Source organism: Pecten maximus, chromosome 4 (assembly GCF_902652985.1).
Source record: "Pecten maximus chromosome 4, xPecMax1.1, whole genome shotgun sequence".
NCBI lineage: Eukaryota > Metazoa > Mollusca > Bivalvia > Pectinida > Pectinidae > Pecten > Pecten maximus.
The window spans coordinates 29,888,132-29,907,716 of NC_047018.1; the positions used below are offsets into that span (position 1 = coordinate 29,888,132).

The window sequence follows — 19,585 nt, forward strand, 5'->3', positions numbered from 1 at the left end:
ATAATGACAATCATGGCAGCAATACATTGTCCTGTTTACAAACATCAAACACAAATTGTTTTTGGATCAAATCATTCTAACATTACCTGTTCAATGTGGATTGATGTGATGAATCACTAAGATCTCCAAAGTTTTAGGATCCTTTAGTCTAGAGACTGGAGACGCCTAGTGATTTCACTAGATAGTTATATACATGGGTACTAAGACTGAGCTTTTATGTCCAATATGACCAGCTCAAATCGTTCTCAGGTAAATGAAAACAACACTCCTACACTATAGAGAAAACAACACAGGCCATAACAGAGAGGGAACAAATCTGTTCATTCACACTTCCCTTCTATAAAGGAAATCATTGACTACAGAAGTGTATGATTAAGGTTAAATATCGGGAAACTATTAGGAATCACATACGTGTAACAAATTAAAATATTTGTCTGACTTCTAAAGCAATAGACGCCATGCTATAGAGATTTTGGCTTTAGTGAGTTGTAGTTGTTATAGCTATAATGGACTATATCCTATATACATGTTGTATTAACTTATTAAGCCCTGAAAACTCCCTCCAGTACATCAATCTACCTGTCAACAGTGAGAGGCAGAATATGTACTAATTGATTTACATGCTACTGAAATCAAAATGGTATTAAAACCACTTAAAACTATTCTAAAATAAAATTTAATTAAATTCTATTAGTTCCACCATTTTTCAAATGCCTCAACCGCCTATATATATCTATATAATAAATTAAATTGTACGTAACCTTTGATTTGAGTCTTAAGAATAAAGTATGTTGTTCTGTACTGCCTTACAAGCTTTGTCAATTTTCAACTAGTAATGGGTACCACGATACCATGTCAGCTTACAGAACTGTTCATTCAATTTACAAAACCGTATTAAAGTCATAAAAACATCTTCAGTATTTTCAATTGTTGTTCTTCATGTTCAGCCAACATCAGATGTGTCTAAATCACAGTTACGATTTACTTTCTGATGAGTTTGCACATTTCTAAAACCATGCACCACCAGAAATCTGTTTAGTTTTAAGCTGATTGTTGTAGGACGGACTAATACCCAAACTATTATGTAATTACTTTCTTTACAAGAGAATTTCTATTCAAAACCGGAGCAGACCTATTAAACTGCCATCTATAAATGTATGTAGACTTTCTACAACACTAAGCTCCATTACACTAACTAGCTCTAACGTCTCCAGCCGATGATAATCCAATACATCGATCCTCTTACCACAATTAAGCTTCAACCTAATTCCTGACAGCACAATATCTCTGTACACAATACCTCTCATTTAAAACAGCTGTGTTCTCTCTTTCAGCAACAAGATTTACAACAAGATTTAAGAAAAGTTACCTTAAGTTTAACTTCAAACCACACAACTTGAAAAAAATAGAAAAAGAAAAAAATCAATACCCCTCAACTCTTCACCATTCTGGATTATGTTTAATCTTCCTGTCACAGATCTGACCACCGAGGCTGGATAAGGTGTTTTCAAGACAATAACAGCCTAAATGGGTTCAAACACACACAAAACAAATCAATATTGTCATTGTTATTATTATTTAGCAGTCTAACCAAGTTACCAAAACAAACATTCACTGACCTGCTAAACTGGATTTAAATCAAATTTTGTCAAAAAGAAATCTTTCAACACGATTTGGCTCTCTAGTTTTGTAACTTATACATTAGAACTGATGATCAGTATATCTGGTTCTAACATTGTAAGCCACGACAGAACATATTGAATGTTAAGTGTGCTGGATGGACAGCAAGTGGCCATCAGATTTAAGTAAATGTACAGCTAATTTAACAGAAAGAAACATTTCAATAGAAGTCAACTGAAGCAACCAATCACCATTATTGTCAAAAATCTGAATCAATGTAATTATCTACCAATCACATGTGGCGTGAGCTGGAGTTTCCAGACATTGATGACAGGAATGATTTATGTCGCCCATCAACTCCTTTAACCAGGTCACAAAACACTAGACAAAGTGAATGGAACAAACAAACGACCAATAAATTACAACAATAGTCAAAAAGATAAAGTGCTATAACTGAACCAATCATTGATACACTAAAACCTGTATTGTTTCCAATAGGCAGACAATTAACTCCGTGTATAGCTGGCCAGCCTTTTTTGTTTGCTAGAATGACATATTTTTGTCAAGACCTAGCACAGTAATATTTTGTTTGGCTTAAAATCAATAGCAAACCACAATGGCCTGCTGGATTTGATGAAACAACCATGGCAAAGAATCCAATGGTGAGAAATGATGATATATATCAAAAATTATAATTGACCATTATCCCAATAGACTGTGTGAAATAGAGGTAATCCTAGAAAATCACAAACCTGTTATAGACCCTTCATGTCAATACTTAAAACTGTATATTGAGGTTCTTAAATAAATACAAGGTACATAAAAAATAAATTGTCATCCTCAGGATTACCAGTATCTCTGACAGGTCCCTGCTCTATCCCATTGACCAATAAGAAGCCCCCATATTGTCATTAAGATGGTGTGCAATGCTTCCTTCATTAAAGAAAAAAACAGTTAAAATCACCCCAAAGAATTTTTTGGCAATATTCTTCCTAGAAATAAATTCTCAGAACAGATGTATAAGACAAGCCTTAGAGAAAAGGCCTTAAAATAGCTTTTGGAAGGAAGGTGTAAAAACAACTCCTAGAAGGAAGGTGTGCAAAACAACTCCTTGAAGGAAGGTGTGCAAAACACCTCTGAAGGATGGCGTACAAAACAAGTCTTGGAAGGAAGGTGTAAAAACAATGGTAAAAAGAAGGTGTGCAAAACAACTCCTGGAAGGAAGGTGTGCAAAACAACTCCTGGAAGGAAGGTGTGCAAAACAACTCCTGGAAGGAAGGTGTGCAAAATAACTCCTGGAAGGAAGGTGTACAAAATAACTCTTTAAAGGAAGGTGTGCAAAACAACTCCTGGAGGGAAGGTGTGCAAAATAACTTTTGGAAGGAAGGTGTGCAAAACAACTCTTTAAAGGAAGGTGTACAAAACCACTCCTGGAAGGAAGATATACAAAACCACTCCTGAAAGGAAGGAGTACAAAACAACTCCTGGAGGGAAGGTGTGCAAAATAACTCTTGGAAGGAAGGTGTGCAAAACAACTCTTGGAAGGAAGGTGTACAAAACAACTCTTGGAAGGAAGATGTGCAAAACAACTCTTGGAAGGAAGGTGTACAAAACAACTCCTGGAAGGAAGGTGTACAAAACAACTCTTGGAAGGAAGGTGTACAAAACAACTCCTGGAAGGAAGGTGTTCTAAAAAAGTCTTGAAGGGAAGATGTACAAATCAACTCCTTGAGGGAAGATGTACAAATCAACTCTTGGAAGGGAGGTGTACAAATCAACTCTTGGAAGGGAGGTGTACAAATCAACTCTTGGAAGGGTGGTGTACAAAACAACTCTTGGAAGGGAGGTGTACAAATCAACTCCTGGAAGGGAGGTGTACAGCACAACTCTTAGAAGGGGGGTTTAAAAAACTTTTGAGAGAAATATAAACAAACAACTTTGGAAGGTATGTACATCAATCCTTGTCTGAATTGTATTTCTATTAAATAGAACAGTACATATCTAACCTTTAGTAAGAATGCTATACAAGCATTCTCTTATAAAGATTGAGTGCCAATCTGAGTGAAATAAAGAGTAATAGTACACCCTGCTCCAACTTATAAGTTGTCTTATACAACAGGAGGATGATATACCCATAGGAAATATTATACTAAACATGCTGAAAAGAAATGGTCAATATGTAATTTGGTAAAGCTCATTATACAGGTCTACAATCAAATCTGAAGAGATAATTGCCTTACCTTGATATTAGCAATTTTGCTTTAGTTACAGTGCACCTGTCCAGATACCAGATATTTAACTCCACAATGTCTTTAAGGTCTCTCAATACTACACAGAGGTGTATTCATAAGTTGTATCTGTACGGCAGTATTTTACAAGTACGAACAAAAACCTGATATAATAAATATAAATGCAGAACACAAATCCAGCTCAAGAATTTATAAAAATGTAGTCCGTTTTCTTTTCTTTATCCAACAGCATTAAAACCACTGGCTAACTACCCCTTGACTTTTTTGTTGTTATTGGATATATTCATAAAAAGTTTACTTGGCAAACATAAGTAATCCTGATAAGTTGGGTACAGAGACTCGTGAAGATTTAAAGTGGCCCATCTACCCTAATGACCATTGTTGGGGCAGATTGTATAGGACTGTATGTACATACCTACCTAGATCTTATTTAGGATCTCACAGCTATAATGGCACCTATGTTGTGGATACACTAAACCCACGTGTTACATGTTATCTGTAGATGAAATCCTCACACCAATACATTGGCACTTCCCACTAATTCTTTGAAACAAAGAACAATTACTTCAGATGACAAATGACATCTGATTGCTTATCTATACATTTTTTGCATGACTTTGAAATTTGTAGTAAAACAGAATAGAGTGTTGTCAATAAGTTGGATTAAAAAGTTATTCAAACAAGGCCACACAGAATCAGATAGATATTGAGCAATTTCCAAAGGTATGTTAACACTGTGATTTTTGACATGGCCCTGCGAATCTACCAACGATTTACAGTGAAACCTGTCTAATCCGACAGCCTTGTTGGATAATTAGATATTACATCTGAATGTCGGTTATAACAGGGTATCAGAATATTCAGGTAAGGAATTAGACTGTTTAACACGTCTAGCATGAGGAAGTGGTATAAAGTATGTCTGGCTTAAGCTTGTGTTTGACTAAAGAGAAAAAAAAGACTAATAAAATATGATTACAGAAGAATTGGATACATGCATTATAATCATATACATGTGTTATTGTAACTTATATCTTAACTAAATTAGGTTAACACTTCAAAAAATCACCTGCAGTCTATAATCCTTATGTCCTTAGACAAAAAGGATAACAATAAAAACTGGTAGTATCATACCCTAGTGATAAGGGTTAGTCACACCTACACTGACATGGTAAGCCTGTAGGGAGATGACTATTTCAGCAGACAGATGTGAGGCAATTCTTAATTCACTAAAATTGAGCTAAATTCAATTAGTGACAAATTCTTGAGGATACATTTGGGCATTGATTGTTAGCATTGTTTAGTATCACAGCACCAAAGGACACGGCTGTGAGATGTCAGGTCTGACATTTTGTATAACTGTACGGTGACTCAAACCTATGACACATTTCCTGATCTAGAAATGGAAATGTGAGTTGATGCTCAAGGCTATGACCAATTCCCAAAGAGTGTGAAAACTAGAGAAAATGATTCATGACCAATATTAAATGTTTGATGTTGAGGATATTAATGTCCAACAACCAGAACACATTTAACATCAAACGATGATTACTGGCAGTGACAATCACAACCCTATTAGTCCAGTCTGTAAGGATGGAACTACTCCTCCTATAATGGATACACTCTAAAACAGTTCCTCTTAAAATTCTTCTTTAAAGTTCAACATTTTTATTTCTGCTCATTACTGCAGAAAAGTAGTAGTTAAGATGGTCCCCTGTTTTAAATGGCAAAAAAATGAGCACTTAAGACAATGGAAATGTAATTGGATCAAAAGAAACACTGTATTCTACCTAATAATCATGCTGTGTACTTAATAAAACTGTGTAGTTTCTATGTGAAATCTGGGTGGAAGAAATACCTTTTTTTTTGTTGTATACCATTATGACTTAGGTTAAAAGACTGGAGATTATAATGATACATCAGTGGGGGAAGGAAGTTATGTCCTAATTAAAGTACCAATCCTGTTTTCCTGAAAAAAAGGTGGCGGTGCGCTTATAGGGGAAGGTGTGATTATAAGGTCTAATACGGTAGTACAATCCTCAGCACCATAGTCTAATATTTCAATTTCTACTCAAGTTGGACTCAATGAAACTACCAAACTTAATCTGTTTCATTTGCTCATGAATTTGACCAGATTAACACTGATCAGTGCGTATGAATACATGGTTAAAATCCTTCCGCGGAACGATTTCACTTTTTCTACATTGTTGTTATAAACATGGAATAATTATTAAAATCATCAAATTTATAATGTATTCTTGTATTTTATGAAAGACCAGATATGCTAGATACATCTATTTTGACAAAATAATGCTATTTTCAATCCTAAAATTGCAGACTATTTTACTCGACCGACTAGACATGCACAATCCAGAACTCCTCGGGCTTTTCCGCATTTGGACTTACACAAACTTCGAGACATTAATATCTAGACCGACTTTTTTATTCGAAAAAAAAAAAAAATTGAGATATAAGGATTGAATCTTGATTTGGTCGAACTGCAGTTCATGTTGAATTTGTCTCAAGAGCAACTCAATTCATGACCCCCATGAAATCGACCAAATCAAGATTCAATCCTTATATCTCAATTTTTTTTTTTTCTGGTTGTATGTGTCCTTTTTCTGGTTGTATGTGTCCTTTTTCTGGTTGTATGTGTCCTTTGTTTCTGGGATTGACACTTTGTGCCAGGATTTTACTAAAGACACACATATGTACCATTGAATATGAATTTAGGATACAGTACATGTCATGAGTAATGAAAAGAAAACCTGCCTTGTACAGCTTTAATAAAACAGACTAGTTTGTATCCCTGACATGTTTTATCCCTTGTCCTCTTGTCTCGTCAGTGATATCTGTAAGACATTGTTCTCCTGTTGCCACCCTTCCCCCCGTCCTTTAACGGCCTTTTATGATGGCATGAAATAACATTATAAAGGTAATCTCACTGAACAAATTCCACTTTTAGTACAAAGTAAAAAAGAAATATATTCAAACTAACATAAAATCTCTCCTTGTCCTTTTGCATGGTATTTAAATGGTAATGTTAAGTTGTTTTGCTATAAAGTTCTTTTGATGCAAAATTCTTTTGATAAAAACAGATAACTGCAAGAAACGTTACAATTTGCTACAGAAAATGTCAATGTGTTTTTAACAAATGCAGCAAGCCTCAAGTCGTATGATTTATAGGCCTTTTCACTGTTTGCTAACTTCCAGAAAGCTTAAGGCGTACACTTTAGAAATCGAAATGTATGTGAATTTCCAATTTCAATGGGTCAAAACAGAATCTAAGGTAAATACCATCATATCGCAGTTTATCAGAGGTTACTTTTTACCTGACGTCAGAAGACATTCAAAACCACTAACTTAGCATTACACAATAGCTATAAACAGATGTTATGTGTGACTAATAGTAGAACATGGTTTCAAATGAAACAATGAATTATCTGCATTAAGAAAATAAATCTTTTTTTCTAATATTTTGTTTTCTTATAAGTATTAAGGTATATATTATTTTATAGATCTTAGTTGAGGTAAACATGAGGTTTTATGAACCTGAGAATGAGATACTACCCGAGACAAAGTTAAGTAAATGTTCACATTGTAGGCCTATGTTTAACTGTAAGAGGAATGGAAAATGCAGGGCCAGACCGGGGTTCGAACCTGTGACATCTGAATACTAGCCGGATGCTCTACTCAATTGAGCTACATGGTCGCCGATGATCCACCCGTCTAGTTCCACTACATAACCACTTATTCAATAGAAAAGAATCCCTAATTGTTATCATTAGATAAAAAGCTGCTGTGTACCAGTGTAAAAGATGAAAACTCTCTTGAGAAAATTACTGTGCTTTACTGTGAATGTTGTGATGACACAATTGGAGTAAAATCAGTACAATATTAACATGATAGAAACCCCAGTAAGATGGAGGAGTTAAACTTAACTACATCAGAGACCTACAAATGCAGACTCTTTATTACCACAGTAGATATATATTGGACAGGACATACCTTGGCATGCTTCTTCAAGATCCGCTTGGCATTGATATCAGCATAGTCCAGAGCATTGATGTAGCGGGACGTCATGTTGTCCCTGCCCTGTGATCCAACGTCAATCCAAAGGTCTCTAAGGAAATCTGCCGAGACTCATCTGAAATCCAAGACAATAACATTAGAAAAAAATCAGTTGAGATATACATTGAATTTCCTTTTGCTTTAATTCACATAAACTGAAGTAAAATTTGCCATATTTCACTATTAATTTGGGCTTCATCCTTCATCCTCAGGAAATATATATGTTTATGTTTTATTCTATTAAACGAATACCTATCCAACCTACCCTGCACAGCCTTCTTTTATACAACTATTGTACTGAAGTTTATATGTTAGACATTTTGCCATGGGAGACAGAACCAGTCAGTCAGGAGAGAAACAATACAGTGTAGTAGGACATACACAACAGGTAGATGGGAGACAACTCTTGTGGAGATGTTAAACTTCAAGAAATATGCCATATTTTTTAGGTTCCATAAAATGTTTTAGCATTGCCAGACAGAGATTAAACAGTACACCCATGCAGTAAAAGACAGCATTTTGTTTTATAGCCAAATAGAATTATACATGGTTTCTGTAATGTGTTAAATCCTTTGTAAAGCCCAATGCTCTTTAAATTCTTCTTCCAAATCTTTTTTTAAATGTGAAAACTGCATGCTTTCAGTTTTACAAAGGGTTCTGATTCTACACAGCCTCCAGATACAGATTATCACATAAATTTTATCACCAGTGTTACAGAAAACAAATCAATAGAGGCTTTGATTATTTTGACTGTGAGCAAATAGTACATAACAATAGCCTAAAGTCTACTTGTAAAAAATCAATGTTAGTTCTGGTAAGCTTTACATTATAGCACTAGTTATTATAGACACCGATAATATAGGTACAGATTTAACACTTTAGAATATTGCAGACAATTTTCCACAAGAAAAAAAAACCACTTCCTTTTTTTTTTGCTTTGTTTTTGTTTTAGGTTTTTGTTTTGTGTTTTTAACACCTCCTCTGGAAATTGAACCCATGACCCCTGGTTTACAATAGAATACAGGCTCTACCAAAAGAGCCAATGAGAAATTCTTCCTATGTTTTCTATAACCTATACATATACATGTATAACAGACACATGTCCATTTTCATTTCATTTTTGGATGAACACCATTTATGATACCAGTCCATCTTACTTTATAAAAACTTTGAGGTGATCCTAAACTCAAAACTGGAACACAGAAACAAGACATCATCAAAATGTTACAATGTAGTAAATCACATTCATGAGGACCAGGTTATCACAAATCAAATTTATCAAAAGTTCTTGTTATTTAAAAATGAAGTCAAATTTGAGCCAACCAAGCAATAATAAAAACATATCTTCCTATACATAACCCCATGTCCCGCTATCCTTTTGTTTCTTTGTTTTATATAATAAATGTTTTTACACTAAAGATGTTCTGGAGTTCAAAATGTATTACTGTATCAATTAAATCAATTACTACGTTCAATCCTTACCTTAGCAACAAGACAATACATACTAATCCTCCTCTAACACTGAACAGGTCTGGATGCTACACTGCCCATTCATATACTTAATACGATGAAATCTATAGAGAAGTTATATATACACTAGACCAAACATTGGTTCACACAAACTGATAACAAGATCACAACTCTTGATATTCTACACTAGATGTAGTGTTCATTGGTCATTTTCGTCCTGTTGCTGACAGACACGCGGGACCTCCCGTACGTCAATCAGGGTACACAAGGATTTGTCAGCCATACAACAAATCACCATCATTGATCACTTAGTTTCTATACATACCACTGTATGGGAGATGAGCTGTCCTCATTCTGTCAGATTTTATATCTTAAACCTCTAAACCTGCTTACAGTAAGAAACACATGTCAATCACTATTTAACTATCACTAACCACACAAATAACCTCCATATACCGACACCAGCTATCAACCAACAACCTCCATATACTGACATCAGCTATCAACCAACAACCACCATATACCCACACCAGCTATCAACCAATGACCTCCATATACTGCCACCAGCTATCAACCAACAACCTCCATATACTGCCACCAGCTATCAACCAACAACCTCCATATACCGACACCAGCTATTAACCCATTACCTCCATATACTGCCCCCAGCTATCAACCAACAACCTCCATATACTGCCACCATCTATCAACCAACAACTTCCATATACCCACACCAGCTATCAACCAACAACCTCCATATACCAACACCAGCTATCAACCAACCACCTCCATATACTGACACCAGTGATCAACCAACAACCTCCATATACTGCCACCAGTGATCAACCAATGACTTCCATATACCCACACCAGCTATCAACCAACAACCTCCATATACCCACACCAGCTATCAACCAACAACCTCCATATACCGACGTCAGCTATCAACCAACAACCTCCATATACGGACATCAGCTAATAGCACTAAACCAACAACACTCAACCAACATTGTTGACACCTATACACAATTGACTATGTACCAACATTAATATACTGACACATATAGGCAATTGACCAATAATCTCCATATATACATATATCAACCACCTCCATATACCCACACCTGACTCAACTGACAACCTCAATTTACTGACACCTAGGGACAACTGAGCAATAACCTCCATATACCCACACCTAACTCAACAAACAACCTCCATATACTGACACCTGACAACCCCAATTTACTGACACCTATAGGCAATTGACAAACAACCCCCATATACCGACACCTGACTCAACCAACAACCTCCATATGCAGACACCTGATTCAACAAACAACCTCCATATACCGACACCTGACAACCTCAATTTACTGACACCTATAGGCAATTGACAAACAACCTCCATATACCGACATTTGACAATCTCAATTTACTGACACCTATAGGCAATTGACAAACAACCCCCATATACCGACACCTGACTCAACCAACAACCTCCATATACAGACACCTCACTCAACCAACAACCTCCATATACCGACACCTGACAACCTCAATTTACTGACACATATAGGCAATTGACAAACAACCTCCATATACCGACATTTGACAACCTCAATTTACTGACACCTATAGGCAATTGACAAACAACCTCCATATACCGACATTTGACTCAACCAACAACCTCCATATACCGACACCTGACTCAACCAACAACCTCTATATACCGACACCTGACTCAACCAACAACCTCCATATACCGACACCTGACAACCTCAATTTACTGACACCTATAGGCAATTGACAAACAACCCCCATATACCGACACCTGACTCAACCAACAACCTCCATATACAGACACCAGCTATCAACCAACCACCTCCATATACTGACACCAGTGATCAACCAACAACCTCCATATACTGCCACCAGTGATCAACCAATGACTTCCATATACCCACACCAGCTATCAACCAACAACCTCCATATACCCACACCAGCTATCAACCAACAACCTCCATATACCGACGTCAGCTATCAACCAACAACCTCCATATACGGACACCAGCTAATAGCACTAAACCAACAACACTCAACCAACATTGTTGACACCTATACACAATTGACTATGTACCAACATTAATATACTGACACATATAGGCAATTGACCAATAATCTCCATATATACATATATCAACCACCTCCATATACCCACACCTGACTCAACTGACAACCTCAATTTACTGACACCTAGGGACAACTGAGCAATAACCTCCATATACCCACACCTAACTCAACAAACAACCTCCATATACTGACACCTGACAACCCCAATTTACTGACACCTATAGGCAATTGACAAACAACCCCCATATACTGACACCTGACTCAACCAACAACCTCCATATGCAGACACCTGATTCAACAAACAACCTCCATATACCGACACCTGACAACCTCAATTTACTGACACCTATAGGCAATTGACAAACAACCTCCATATACCGACATTTGACAATCTCAATTTACTGACACCTATAGGCAATTGACAAACAACCCCCATATACCGACACCTGACTCAACCAACAACCTCCATATACAGACACCTCACTCAACCAACAACCTCCATATACCGACACCTGACAACCTCAATTTACTGACACATATAGGCAATTGACAAACAACCTCCATATACCGACATTTGACAACCTCAATTTACTGACACCTATAGGCAATTGACAAACAACCTCCATATACCGACATTTGACTCAACCAAAAACCTCCATATACCGACACCTGACTCAACCAACAACCTCTATATACCGACACCTGACTCAACCAACAACCTCCATATACCGACACCTGACAACCTCAATTTACTGACACCTATAGGCAATTGACAAACAACCCCCATATACCGACACCTGACTCAACCAACAACCTCCATATACAGACACCAGCTATCAACCAACCACCTCCATATACTGACACCAGTGATCAACCAACAACCTCCATATACTGCCACCAGTGATCAACCAATGACTTCCATATACCCACACCAGCTATCAACCAACAACCTCCATATACCCACACCAGCTATCAACCAACAACCTCCATATACCGACGTCAGCTATCAACCAACAACCTCCATATACGGACACCAGCTAATAGCACTAAACCAACAACACTCAACCAACATTGTTGACACCTATACACAATTGACTATGTACCAACATTAATATACTGACACATATAGGCAATTGACCAATAATCTCCATATATACATATATCAACCACCTCCATATACCCACACCTGACTCAACTGACAACCTCAATTTACTGACACCTAGGGACAACTGAGCAATAACCTCCATATACCCACACCTAACTCAACAAACAACCTCCATATACTGACACCTGACAACCCCAATTTACTGACACCTATAGGCAATTGACAAACAACCCCCATATACTGACACCTGACTCAACCAACAACCTCCATATGCAGACACCTGATTCAACAAACAACCTCCATATACCGACACCTGACAACCTCAATTTACTGACACCTATAGGCAATTGACAAACAACCTCCATATACCGACATTTGACAACCTCAATTTACTGACACCTATAGGCAATTGACAAACAACCCCCATATACCGACACCTGACTCAACCAACAACCTCCATATACAGACACCTCACTCAACCAACAACCTCCATATACCGACACCTGACAACCTCAATTTACTGACACATATAGGCAATTGACAAACAACCTCCATATACCGACATTTGACAACCTCAATTTACTGACACCTATAGGCAATTGACAAACAACCTCCATATACCGACATTTGACTCAACCAACAACCTCCATATACCGACACCTGACTCAACCAACAACCTCTATATACCGACACCTGACTCAACCAACAACCTCCATATACCGACACCTGACAACCTCAATTTACTGACACCTATAGGCAATTGACAAACAACCCCCATATACCGACACCTGACTCAACCAACAACCCCCATATACCGACACCTGACTCAACCAACAACCTCCATATACAGACACCTCACTCAACCAACAACCTCCATATACCGACACCTGACAACCTCAATTTACTGACACCTATAGGCAATTGACAAACAACCTCCATATACCGACATTTGACTCAACCAACAACCTCCATATACCGACACCTGACTCAACCAACAACCTCCATATACTGACACCTGAATACTAACCAAACCTGTAATGACTCCATGTATGCTCTATCCGTCTCATTCTGAGATAGAAGAATAATAGTTTTTCTTTACTTATAACTTCATTGAACCAATGTTACAATGTTTATAGATACCTACATAACAGAAAACCTTGTGACTAACTCCTTTAGTAATATTAAGCTGGTGGTGCCCAGCCTAATCCCATCAGGTAGTATCTGCCAGCTTTGATAAATGTATCATTACCTGCTGTCACTATGTCCTTGTATTTATCTTTCCTATGACAACAAATAGAATGTGTTTCTTCTCACAACAAAATACCAATAGAGCAGCCCCATTGTACTGTAGGACGACAGAGGCCACATTTACACAGGCCTGCCCTGGTTTGCATAGTACTCACCCAAATGTTTGTCTTTAGGGAAACTCTTTGTTCATTAGGTAGATTCCACAAACCTTTTTCATTTTCCATGGATTTACACCTTTAATCAGGTGAAACTTTTCCAAAGAATAAATTATTAGCTGGCAGAGTTTCACACACCTAGGGTCTACAAAGTCTGAACTATAAGTATGTAGATCTCTGCACCATGATCATGGATTTACGGTAGATTTCAGAACTTTGAATTTTTAAAAAAGGAAAAATATTATTTCATTTTTATTATCAATGTGAACAGTTCTAAATAACCAGATTGTTTTATTTTTGTCTAGTAATCTCTACCAGGTTTTAAAACTTGTTTGTATACATTTACACGATTTACACCTCTACTTATATTTTTCTTCCATTATTTTCATCAAAATTACAGGACATTTACAGCAAACCAAGAATTCAGATATGTGTCTAACCAACTAGCTGACCTGACTGAATTACATATCTCTATTCAATCTGTATACAGACATTCTGATTCGTGGGAGGAATCTTAGATATTAAAGCAAAATGTAAATAATGGAAACCAAGTCTAACAAGTTACTACTGCAAAACATATTGTACATTCAGCTAGGGAAATAGATCAGAAATCAAAATGTATTGAAGAGAAAATGGCTGTTATTATACGACTTTGATATGCCTTTGTCTGAGAATCCAATCTTCTTAACTGATTTTCTTGTCAGTGCATGTGATCCACTTAGAGATTTGATATAAAATAGCCATTGGATTGGAGTACCACTGGGTTCTTACCTAGTGGAATGAGACTTACCCCCCTGCGGTACACAGCATGTTTTAAATACATATTGTATACCCATAATTCACTGATATACACCAGATAAATGTAGTTTACCGTGTAATTACGGTTACCTGATTATGTGTAACCAGTTCTTGTATGTTTCATTCTCCGACACAGAAGAAAATTATATTAAAAAATATAAGAACTTTTCCTCTATACAGATACGTAATGATCTCATAAAATGCAGAAGACAAAGAGAAAAGAAACTGAATGATGAAACAAAAACGAAGGAAATCTAAGAAACAGAGAATTTCATCTATCGAGTTCAGGGACCACTATGGAGTAGGATAATTGTGTGTCTACCTAAACCAACGAATAACTTTAATTGAAATGAGCAGGAATATGATTTAATATTTTGTTTAAATTCATAAACAATATAATTGAATAACTCAATGATCACAATTACAAGTCAAAGCACTTTTAATATATATGTAATTATGTAATGATCAATTTCATAGCCCTAATTCTATAGATATGGACAAAGAGTCATGTTTTGCCCGTGTCCATCATTTCCTTGTCTTATCTTATAAACATAGAAATATATATAAGTATCTTGAATGAGTTTCCAGAGAAGTTTGCGAGTCTTGGGGATCAGCAAAATTAAAACTTCAAGAAGAACTTCATAAAAATCTCACAAAATCTCATATAAAATGAAAACAAATTTCAGATACTGTTTATCACATAACTCACAAAACTTCCATTTTGACAGGTTTTAAAGTCAAAAGTTTGAGGCTTATTTAAATTATTTAAATGGAGGCTGCCATTTTGTTGCATCATTCACAATTCATGACATCACGTAATTGTCCATATCATGACATCACGTAATTGTCCATATCATGACATCACGTAATTGTCCATATCATGACATCACGTAATTGTCCATATCATGACATCACAACTGGCACAGTCAATAAAAACGCTCTCCAGGGTATACCACACTAGTGACATACATATTACATAAGTGAATTAACTGGATGACAGGATGGTTATATGATAAATTGGTGAATTCCTCACTACACCAATGAATGTGACATGTACCCTATTGTTGTAATAGGGAGGAAAAATGAAAAAAAAAATGCACACTGCTCACCCAATCAAGTAGCTTTCTCACCAGGTCATTAATTGATGCTGACATTTGCAAAAATTTAGGGTTCTTTTCATTATCAATTTTTCACTTCTTTCCTTGAAATAACAGATTTACAATTCAATTTACAGCTAGAACACATATTTATTACTTTGATATCATGATATGCAGCTGTTTCTAGCAATAAATGAACGTAGGAATAAATTTTCTAGCAATAGATTAGAAATGAACTCATCAACATACCAACAATCACTATGATGTAAAGTTGTTAACTGTGTTAGACAGAAACTTATTTGCTAATTACATTTGTTACAGTTTCTTACCATTTTTAGCTCACCTGCCCGAAGGGCATCCAAAGTCAACTAGGTCAAATAGGTTAATAATTTCAAACAACTTCTTTCCAATTACCAAGAAACCCAGGGACTTGTAGCATCCTGGGTTCAAGGGTTACCAAGTTTGTTCAAATGAATGACATTGACATTCATTCAAGGTCACACGGGTCAAATAGGCTTAAATCTTCAAACAACTTCTTTTCAATAACCAAGAGGCCCAGGGACTTGATATTAGGTCTGTAGTGTGTTGGGATAAAGGGCAACCAAGTTTGTCTTAATGAATGACCTTGATCTTCATTTAAGGTCAGTTAGATAAAATAGGCCAAAATCTTTAAACAACTTCTTCTCAATAACCAAGAGGCCTAGGGACTTGATATTGGGCCTGTAGCATTCTGGGGTAAATGGGTTGTTCAAATGAATGACCTTGACCTTCATTCAAGGTTACATGGGTCAAAAAGGATTAAATCTTCAAATGACTTCTTCTCAATAACCACAAAACCCAGGGACTTCATATTAAGCCTGTAGCATACTGGAGTGAAAGGCTACCAAGTTTGTCCAAATGAATGACATTGAACTTCATTCAAGATCACATAGGTCAAATAGATTAAATTCTTCAAGCAATGCAAGCTGATATTAGGCCAATTGTATACTGGAATGAAGGACTAGAAAATTTATTGACATTCAGCATTATGTCTGCAGTAATGACTAGAAATTACCTAAATCAACTTCAAAGATGTTGTAGAGCCAGGCGAGCAATACAGGCCTATTGTGCCTCTTGTTCATATTATAATGCTGTGTAGTCTGGTCATTTACATTGTATATTGCTTTGTCTACATAATATTGGGATGCCAAAACTTATATTCTGGCAATGAATGGTACCAATCCTTGTAATGATGTTATATGGACCAACTCCAACATGACTTACACATAACTGTAGGTGCAGTGTGGTCACTCTGCTAGAACTCACAACTTACATGTATATTATATGAACCCTGTATACCAGATTAATTAGACTGATATTCACACCTTATAATCACAGCTTACAGAAGTCAGTTCTAATTTAGAATGACACATTAAATTTGTATTATGTAGGAATCATACCACTTCAAAATCACCTTTTTTAGCTTAAAATGTTTATAAGAAATTCAAATTGATTTTTTTCATGCTTAATGAAAAATTAAAAGATCAGTCCTTATTACATTGAATCAAATATGTGATGTGATGACATGATTTACCTGTATGTGTAATATGACATCATTTACCTGTATGATATATGACATTATTTACCTGTATAATGACATCATTTACCTGTATGATATATGACATGACATACCTGTATGGCATCATTTACCTGTATGATCATATACAATATGACATACCTGTATAATGACATCACTTACCTGTATGATATATGACATGACACACCTGTATGTGATAACAATGACATGGAATAATGTATAATATGACACAGTTATTATAAGCCTGATCCATTTTACAGTACCTGTAAATTTGGTAAACACAGAAATCCTGATCAACCGTACCAGACATTAAAACTCCAACTCTATCGACTGACTGGGTGTTTAAACTTTAGCCAGCCTTGAAGGAACTTTCAGGTGTACCCATTTGTGATTGGATTAAAATGTAATCGCAAACATATAATTCAAAGTTCTTTGTATAGTAGCATACTTAATTTGACTGTGATTGGTAGATTCAAAGTATACAATGAGAAGTATAATCTACACGTTATGTGACAATGTCATGGGTGCTTGACTATGAACCTAAACTCTTTTTCCTTTTAAGTTTTCTCTAGTAAGGTGTGAAGTAAATACCTTCAAAATTTGGAGTGTCTTATACATAGATTATCATTAATCATTGAAGAAATCAAATTGTAAGAAAATTTTATCAAAATTCAATCTGTATTGGCTCACAAATAGAAAATGAATATGAACCACTGCTGTAAAACTCAATTATCAGTACTTTGCACCTGCATGTACATCTTATATACTACCTGTATAACCCAGTATAGAACGGTCCCTCAGTGGGCTGTACCTTAGTCTGTATAATGGCTAAGTACCCTGGGAGAACTCCATTCTCTCAGTATACACAAACATTTAAGGCATTATATTTCCTATACTGTATTTTATAGCAAATTAAACAACTAGAATTAATCTTATCATTGACAGCTACATTTAGTATAGACTAAAACACCTGATAATGTCACTGACAGACCTGTAAAGGAAGTTTGTAACTATCAAAATGAATTTTTTTTTTAAACTTAAGTATTATTGGCAATATGATAGTGGAACTTTTTAGTTCTCGGATTTCAAAAACAATAATTGTATCTTATTCATTTTCATGCTACTTTCAACTTGAATTAATAAACACACTCAAACCTGCATACAGTAGTGATCTGATGTTGTCTTTAACATTGATATCATATAAAGACACCAACATGGTAGTCTCTCAGGGAAACATGGCATGGTTTATGATTTATGTACATTGGAATATTAATAGAATTATGTAAATATACCAATGTTGTAAGATTACACATATCTGTGTGAGGAACGTCCTCGCACACGATTGTATGACATGATAGCCTTGACGAGTTCCCAGCTATGATCAGATTACATCATTATCCACCTAATCAGTCCTCGTTCCCTCGACTCCTTTCCAAATGTCATGGATCCGAGGTGCCAACTATATTGAGACACTCCATTTAATATATGTCTATTTTTTTCTCACAAAAATTATTATGAAGGTTTATACAATATATATACACTTAATTTATATAACATGGGTCAATACCTCAGTGGGGGTCTCCAAATAGAGTGAATATATTAAAACAGAAGTGGTCAAATGGCCATAGCAAACATTTGTCCCATGAATTCTCTAAGAAACCATAAAAATGGAGGTGATATTACAAATGAAAACATGCAAAAATACTAATAAGCAGTACTAGTGGTCAAAGGAACTGTGGACGTACCTGTTAAACCTGGAGGTCTGTGGTGACTTCTATTGGGTGTATACCTAATCTCAAGCTTTGGGCAAGTTTATAAACGATCTCAAAAGCCTAGTTTAATTAAGAAGTCTAGTACCTGGTACACTTCGACTGTGGACGCTGATATTATTATATACCCCGGGTTGATCTGATAGTCAATGCTATCATGACTTGGCCGGAAATTCAAATGCAACATTGACAGACCACAGATCAAATTAACCCAACATTATTTAATATGTTGACACAAGTATCAAAAGAAAAAATCTAATTGGCCTTTAAATTTAATATGATCTACAAGGCAATATCCTA

The 19,585-nt window shown here is 36.0% G+C and overlaps 1 protein-coding gene across 3 annotated transcripts in view; it reads right to left on the minus strand.

The window, feature by feature from the left end:
- Positions 1–19,585, minus strand: part of LOC117325779 — a 39,534-nt gene that overhangs the window by 8,285 nt on the left and 11,664 nt on the right. Inside the window, exons 1-2 of one of the 3 annotated variants that reach the window (XM_033882234.1) lie at positions 19,262–19,375; positions 7,875–8,013 (exon numbers count right to left, since the gene is read on the minus strand). In XM_033882234.1, the coding sequence (XP_033738125.1) occupies positions 7,875–7,949 (75 nt within the window). In that variant the 5' untranslated portion in view covers positions 7,950–8,013; positions 19,262–19,375. Of the gene's footprint in view, positions 1–7,874; positions 8,014–17,779; positions 17,890–19,261; positions 19,376–19,585 lie in introns of those variants that run through there. The other 2 variants (XM_033882233.1, XM_033882232.1) reach the window with 2 other exon arrangements.